We start from the raw sequence: 8,536 nt of genomic DNA, 5'->3' as shown, positions 1-8,536 counted from the left end.
AGATATTGACTGAATTAATATCACAATATAGCAAGGCACAATATACTGATCACAGGGACCCTGGGCAATCCAGTGAACCCCTTGTACACTACAGTAAATACACTACACAAAAGTAGGTTCAGTTGGTTAACACCAAGTCAAATATAATGACAATTAATTTTATTTGTAGAGCACCTTTCCAAACAAAGATGTTGCACAGAGCAAGGTTAAAAACAACAGACAGCAAAGCAAAACAAAACATAAAATTAGAAAAACAACATTAGTGTATATGTTACAGGGTGAATGGAGAACCTGGGTGATTGAAGAAGGCTCGCTCGTTTTTACCCACCCAGCAATTCTGTAGAAGAAACACTAGAGGGAGCCACAAGCCAGGCTTGTGCACATATGGCCGCGACCACCCACACACACACAGTCACAGTCACACACACACACACACACACACACACACACACACATGCGCGCGCACGCACACGCGCTCATGCTTTCAATGGACTGTTAAGATACTTTTATTGTGTTCTGCTGGCTTTTGTTTTAGTTTCTCCCTGACACACACACACACACACACACACACACACACACACACACACACACACACACACACACACACACACACACACACACACACACACACACACACACACACACACACACACACACACACAGTGATCCATGAAAAGAACTATTCTGTCCCTATCGGTTTACAACTCAAACGGCGCTGAGTCGACAAGTGGAGCATCGGCCGGTCAGCGCGGGCACTCGCGCCGTGAGGCGCGAGGGCGCGCTTCCTCGGCCTCAAGCTCCACTTGTCGGCGCGCCTCCGTCGTGGACAAGCGTGTGCGTGTGCGTGTGTCTTTTCTCTCTCCTCCCGTGCTCTCCTCCCCTTCCTCGTCCGTGTCTCTCTCTCTCTCTCTCTCTCTCCTCCCCTTCCTCGTCCGTGTCTCTCTCTCTCTCTCTCTCCTCCCGTGCTCTCCTCCCCTTCCTCGTCCCTCCCAAGGAGGACGGTTTATTTCGCGAGGAGGAGCTCCTCCTCGCGAAATAAACCGTCCCCCTTCTCAGAAGGAGGACGGTTTATTTCGCGAGGAGGAGCTCCTCCTCGCCTCACGTAATAAACCCCCGCCTCGCAGTGCCGCGTCCTCCTTCTCCTCCTCCTCCTCGCGAGCCTCGCTAATAAACCCTATCTCGAAAAGCCCCGCCTCGCCCCGAAGCCCTGTGCCTAAAAACGAGCGCTCTGTCTTCAATCACCCTGGATCTCCATTCACCCTGTGACATATATGTCACAGGTAGATTGGCATTCCAGGTAGATTGGAAGTGGAGCGCTTGTTTTTAGGCTCGGGGCGGGGCTGCGATGCGAGGACGACGAGAACGACAACATGAATATACATACATACTGGCCTCAGTGGCGCACTTCGATAATCATTGGACTCCCCATCCACTATCACTGGGAGTCTGGGTTTGACTCCCGCACGGGACATTACTTTTTCAAACAACCGCGGACTATTTTTTTTCGCCGATAAAGTATTGTTTTGGACCATGACGGAGGCGCTCCGACTAAGGAGACCTTGAGGCCAAGGAGTCGCGCCCGAGCGCCTCCAGGCGCGAGTGCCCGCGACGACCGGCCGATGGTCTCCTAGTCGACTAAGCGCCGTCCGAGTTATGTACCGATAGGCACAGAATAGTAAATGATGTTGTGGGGACTGCGTTTGCCCCGCTATGGTTTGCCCCAACTGCCACTCACTGCACTAACATAGCCCGCCAGCCCCGCCTCCTCAGTCTCGCCCCCTTGTTCGCGGGTGTGTGCGCGCGCGCGTGCATGTGCGCGTATGCGTGTGTGCGTGCTCGTTTGTGTGCGTGTGCATGCGTGCGTGTGTGGTGTGGGACTCATGTGTGGCTTGCATTGCCCTCTGGCGTTGGTTCTACAGAATTGCCTGGGGGGCGGACGGGCGGTGAAAACAAGCGCTTATTTTCCATTCTACCTGGAATGCCAATCTACCTGTAACATATACAATCATATATAAAACAATTAGGAAAAACACTTGGTGTAGAGGTAGGTTTTCAGAAGTGACTTAAACAGAGGCAGGGCTGGTGCTAACCTTAGCTGCGAGCTGTGAGTATTAGGGACCTCGAGGAGGGCCTTGTCTGAGGATCTAAGGATGCGCTCAGACTTACGAGGGGACAGCATATCAGAGAAAAAGCAGGGCTTTATACGTAATAAGTAGACATTTTAAATCACTCCTCGAGCTCACAGACAGCCAATGAAGGGCAGCTAGTATGGGTGTGATATGGTCAGACTATATAGTGTATTGACTACAGGCTGCTGATGTCATGTACATGAATACCCTTGTCAGTGATCATATAAACTGCATTCTCATGTGGGAAGCAGCCAGACAAAATACAATAAATCAAAAACACAAAAGTACAAAACCATAAGGTAAAACTAGGGGACAATTAACAATAAGGGCAGCGGCAGACGCAACGCCTCGGCAAACTGCTACTATGGTCCATTGATCATACTGTACCACCAGCAGCCAGCTCCCAGCTCCCAGCCGTTGCCAAACCCCGCAGTTGCATCCAACACTCAATCACTGCACCGCTCAGCTACCTACCCAATACGCTTATACTAATCGAATAGAATAATCGAATAGTGGTTTGATAGTGGAATAGTCTCGAATATTCGAATATTCGACTATTCGGTGAATGCCCAAAGGAGGAAAGTGAGTGCCACAAAATAATGAAGAAATGGAAATGGGATTGGATTTGAACTTTGATATATTTGTTTTAGTGGGATTTCTAGTACCCTGTGTTATTGATGGAGTGACGGACATGCCACTGGAAAGGCACCTGGTTACTTAGCACCTATAGCTGGAGAGGGAAAAAAGGTGAATGTCATTCTTATTGTTGTGGTTGGTACCTTTTTTATGCTGTTTGTGGTTTTGATATATGCACTTTTTATTGGTTTGGGACATGTGTTTGTTATGACAGTTTATTGATTATACGTTTATGCTTCGTTTCAGTTTTCACGTTGATTTATAATAAAGAACCTTCAAAATCATCAGTCAGACTCATAGACTGTATAAAATGAATGGACAGCGTTACACCCCTACACTCTACAGACCGTAAATGAAGCCCATTGTTCAGCTGTGTGCAATCCGCCATCTTTCAATATCGCGTCATATCCTGCAGAATGACACCAGACCATTATTGGTTGTGTAGCTTGTCAATCAAATCATCCCGCCCCCCCTAGAGCATAACCTACTTTATCGTCAATTTTAAAATAAATGGGACCATAGTTTACCAAAACACATATCATGATGATTGAAAGGAGACTTTAAACTAGCGACTGGAAGCATATAGTGTTTATGACAATGTTTATTAAAGGTAAGAAAATCTAGTCTAAAGTTTGTCCAAAACCCATCCGCTTGCGTTAAAATTAATTCTTTCCGGGGGCACGGTGGGGTGGCGCAGTCGGTAGCGCTGTCGCCTCACAGCTAGAAGGTCCTGGGTTCGATTCCCGCAGGGGACGCTGTGGGCGCTCGGGGACGTGTTCTCTCCTCCGCGTCATCAGTGCCCATACCCTAGGTGGGGTTGGCGAAAGGGCCTTTCTGTGTGGAGTTCGCATGTTCTCCCCGTGTCTCCTAGGGTAGGTAGGTACCCTCACAAAAACATGCAGTAATCCTGGTCACTATACTGCCTCCCCCTGGCCAGCCGGGGCGCCTGATGGAGGGGAAAGGAACTGCCAGGGAACAACCAGGGAAACTCTCCCCTGTCAGGTGACAAGGTCTGTAGGCTCTCATGCATTGAAGGAGGCATGAGCTCGGCCCTGGCCTCCCTAGGTTGGCAGAGGGAGTGTAGTGCCCAGGATTACATAGAGATTGGCACTGGCTGTAAAAAATGGGGTTACAAAATCGTGGGATAAAAATTATATTTAAAAAAAAAATCTTTCCGACACCAGCAGGGTAACTGCCAGGGAACAACCAGGGAAACTCTCCCCTGTCAGGTGACAAGGTCTGTAGGCTCTCATGCATTGAAGGAGGCATGAGCTCGGCCCTGGCCTCCCTAGGTTGGCAGAGGGAGTGTAGTGCCCAGGATTACATAGAGATTGGCACTGGCTGTAAAAAATGGGGTTACAAAATCGTGGGATAAAAATTATATTTAAAAAAAAAATCTTTCCGACACCAGCAGGGTAAAACAGCGAAAGCTACAGGCCATTCATATGAACTGTCTCTTCCGTATTGGCGTCGATGTAAAAAAATCTCCAGGCTGGCCCCTTGGTCAGACTCCAACCTCTTTTTCATGCCCAGCAGGGAACCACTACAGGCACCGCGTCGTCCCTCAGAAGCTGTTTGCCGTTGTAGTCCCAGAAGCAGTCGGAGGGGAAGTGCTCGTGGCACAGGCAGGTCTTGCTGGTCGGCACCAGGTGCTTCATCCCCAGACTCTCAACCCATTGGTCGGCTAGCTGAGGATGGGTCAGGGGGAACCTGGGTGGGGAGAGAGAGAGGAGAACCAGCAACCAGAGTGAACTCACGTGAGGTTTGTTGTACCGATTAGCTGCTCTTCATTGGTTACCCGTTAATTTTAGAATTGATTTTAAGATTTTACTTATGACCTTTAACCCATTAAGACCTGGGACGCATCTGTGTAATTTTTTATTTTGAGCTAAATTATTTTACACTTTGGCTATTCAAAAATAGCAGATATACAAGCTCATAGCGCGGCACCGAGTGCCGCGCTACGAGCTTGTAGATCTGCTATTTTTGAAAAGTCGTGAAAATGTGTGCAAATCTTTGTTGTTTTAAAGCAAACATTTGTAACTCAAATCTTTGCTTCTGGGGGTCGTTAGAACAAAATATTTTGAGATGGGATTCGGTTGGCCCAAATGTTAACTAGGTGTCCGGAGTATTTGTGCAATGTATCAGTCCAAATATATCAATAAAGAAGTGTTTTAATCCCGTCTGTGGCCGATTCTGTCGGAAGTTCCCAATGGGCAGTACTGACGGGGCGCATCCGGTGAAAGCCGGAATTACACTCAACGTAAATGAGGAGGAAGGGGAGGGGGGGTGGCGTTCGGCCACAGACGGGATTAAAACACTTATTTATTGAAGAATACGGACTTATACATTGAACAAACACTCCGGACACCTAGTTAACATTTGAGGCAAGCGGGTAAGCACCTTACATTTTTTATTTGTACATGTTTGGAGAAATACGGGCTTTACTGCTGACATATCCAGGAAAAACTGGGGGGATGGTCGCTAAGACTCTTGATCAAAGGCTAGGTCCATGTATCTATCTCACATACACTAAGTCTCCAGATCAACTCTTACCTGTAGAATCTTATCTCAGAACCCTTGACGTACTTGTTAGAACATCCATAAGCTGCACAGATGAAAGGCATTATGGTGAGCTTTAGATACCGTTATACTCCTCAAAATAGTGTAAAAAAACAGAAGGACTGAGAAAGAAGAGACAGTAAAGTATGGAGGTTTGTTGTTTTTCTTCTGCAGCAGCAGCAGCAGCAGCAGCAGCAGCAGCAGCAGCACAGCAGTAGTAGTTTCCGGTGGTGATACTGACGACACTGCCCCCCAGCGGCACCTGCTGCCCAATGGCCATGATTTGCAGTGGTTCTCAACCTGTGGGTCGGGACCCCACTTGATTGTTATTGGGGGGGGGGGGGTCCCCATATGACAGTGAAGTGACAATTTAAGGACCTTTAAGAGCTTTTTAATACCTAAAAAAGAAGAAGAAACATACTCCGTTACAAGTAAAAGTCCAGAATTCAAAATGTACTTGAGTAAAAGTACAAAAGTGTTGATATGAAAATGTACTTAAAGGGGAAATCCACCCATTTTCAATATTTAACTATGTCATTAATATAGCATAAAGGAGTTGTGTGGAAATAAGAAAAAATTTAAAAAAAAATTAACATTGCAAAAAAATGTAACATTGCAAAAAAATTAACATTGCAAATTACACTGTGATGACTCATCATGGTGTAATTTGCAATGTTAATTTTTTTGCAATGTTACATTTTTTTGCAATGTTAATTTTTTTTAATTTTTTTCCTTATTTCCACACAACTCCTTTATGCTATATTAATGACATAGTTAAATATTGAAAATGGGTGGATTTCCCCTTTAAAGTACCAAAAGTAAAAGTACTAAATATTTGAAAATAGCAGATCTACAAGCTCACAACGCGTCGCATCGCGACACGTTGTGAGCTTGTAGATCGGCTATTTTCAAATAGCCTATGTATAAAATAGGGCTAAAGTGGTTAATGTATGTTTCATTATATCATAGTTTATATCTGAAAAGTAACTAGTAACTAAAGTTTTCAAGTAAATGTAGTGTCAAAATTGTACTTAAGTACAGTACTTAACTAAATGTAATTAGTTACTTTCCACCACTGGTTATATCAACAGAGCTTCCAACCACTGTATTTGTATGTCATTATAGGTGATCATAAAATACAGATATTTTTTTATTAATACTTTGTAAGTATGAAACAGGGCTTAAGTGCTTCAACTTTTGAAAAAAAAAATGAAGCATTTAGGCCGTAGTAAATAAAAAATAAACGTCTTATACAGAATGATAGTGATATATTATTATGTGTTATTTTGCTGTTATGAATAAAGTAGCGCCCAAGACCAACAGTAGGGGGCAGCGTTGCGCCAACGGGCCTCCAAGTCGAGCCATAAAAAGTTATGCTCCGTCGCACGACTCGAAAACAGCCGATCTACAAGCTCACAAGGCGTCACTTCCGTGACGCATTGTGAGCTTGTAGATTGGCTATTTTCGACACGCGCGACACCGCCGCGCGACGAAGGCTTGAGCCGGAAACACAGAAGAAGAAGAAGTCAACAGTTTCCAGTCACATGCAGGGTTGCCATGTCCACTTATTATAAGCGACTTTGGGATTGTTTTTCTTGAAGTTGCTTTAAGTATTGGCAGTTGTAAATATTGGTAGTTGTGTAAATATTGGTAGTTGTACATATTTGTAGTTGTATAAATATTGGTAGTTGTGTAAATATTGGTAGTTGTGTCAATATTGGTATTGTACATATTGGTAGTTAATTGTGTAAATATTGGTAGTTGTGTAAATATTGGTAGTTGTGTAAATATTGGTATTGTACATATTGGTAGTTGTACATATTGGTAGTTGTGTAAATATTGGTATTGTACTATATTTGGATGCCAATACTTTTGTACTTTTACTCAAGTAACATTTTGATCACAGGCCTTTTACTTGTAACAGAGTATTTTTATATTGTGGTATTGCTACTTTTACTCAAGTAAAACACTTGAGTACTTTTTCCACCAATGGAAACAAGCCCAAAATAGCTTTCGAAACAAGACCAAAACAACTTAACGGTGTGGTTGTCAAACTGTTTAATTTCAAGGACCCCCCTATAACTCTGATAGTGTACAAATGGAACCAAATGGTCCCCAGCTAAATGACGGATAGTTTGGAACTAAATGGGGCCTTATAGGTTATAACTCAGTTACAGACCCAGGTGCCCAGTTATCTCCACCCCTAAGTGCCCACTTGTCCCTGGTGCCCACATGTCCCTGGTGCCCAGATGGTTTTGGGCACTAGCCATCTACAAATATTTTGCGACCCCTGTGAAAGATTTGTGTTGATAAAATGCTTCAAGATTATTATTATTATGCGTTGTGACTTGTGAGCTTGTAGATCTGCTATTTTCAAATATCCGAAGCATACAGGTTTAAAGTGGCCTATCTGCAGTGGTTCTCAACCTTTCCAAACTGTGACCCCCCCAAATAACCATATACTGGGGACCCTCCACCGTCCACCCTGACAGTTAAGCACTTGGAACTGTAGGAGTTGAGGCATTATGTATAGTTTGACTCAGTTCCGCAGATACATATTGTGAAAATAGCAGATCTCCAAGCTCACAACGCCTCGCAACACTTGTAGATCTGCTATTTTCACAATGTTTTCCTCTTTCTTATATTATTTGACAATTTGGCCAATGTTTGACCGGTTTTTATAGTAGGCCTGCCAAGCCAAAGTGCAGTAACTACGTTTTTGGACATATCGACTTATTTGTGTATCCCAAAGGTCAAATTAGCATTTGTGATTTTTGGGGGATAAACAATTACCTCAAGAACAGATGTACAATTAGTGTAATATCACTTATATGCCGATATCTCATTTTGCTGACCAGTTAGTTGAATCACTTTTAAACCCATTTTTCAGTGATTTTTGTTTTCGTAGTTACTGCACTTTGACTTGGCAGGGCAGAATAGTTTGTAGTCACTTTGCAATAAAATAATGGTCTTTTTAGGTACATAAAAGGTCTTAAAAGTCCTTAAATTGTCACTTCACTGTCATCTGGGGGGACCCCCCCCACCCCCCCAAAAAAAGAAAGAAAAACAAATCATGTCAGGACCGACCCACAGGTTGAGAACCATAGATAGACCACCTGGTTGCTTATTCTCTCTCGCAAAACCTGGCAACACTGGGTCACATGATGATAGCAGTCTATGTTGGCTAGCCGAGAGTTAGCATGCTATGC

General features: G+C 44.2%; 1 protein-coding gene across 1 annotated transcript; it reads right to left on the bottom strand.

The window, feature by feature from the left end:
- Positions 1–2,004: 2,004 nt before the first annotated feature.
- Positions 2,005–5,493, bottom strand: LOC308089838 (THAP domain-containing protein 1-like). Its single transcript, XM_080434769.1, has 2 exons — positions 5,322–5,493; positions 2,005–4,475 (listed from the first exon to the last, which is right to left on the bottom strand). Exons 1-2 carry the CDS (start codon positions 5,390–5,392, stop codon positions 4,289–4,291), a joined length of 258 nt encoding a protein of 85 aa, XP_080290895.1. The 5' UTR covers positions 5,393–5,493; the 3' UTR covers positions 2,005–4,288.
- Between the last annotated feature and the right edge of the window lie 3,043 nt (positions 5,494–8,536).

The sequence above is a fragment of the Gymnoscopelus braueri genome, assembly GCF_963280865.1.
Source record: "Gymnoscopelus braueri genome assembly, chromosome: 1".
Classification (NCBI taxonomy): domain Eukaryota; kingdom Metazoa; phylum Chordata; class Actinopteri; order Myctophiformes; family Myctophidae; genus Gymnoscopelus; species Gymnoscopelus braueri.
This window is presented reverse-complemented; position numbering and strand designations above follow the sequence as displayed.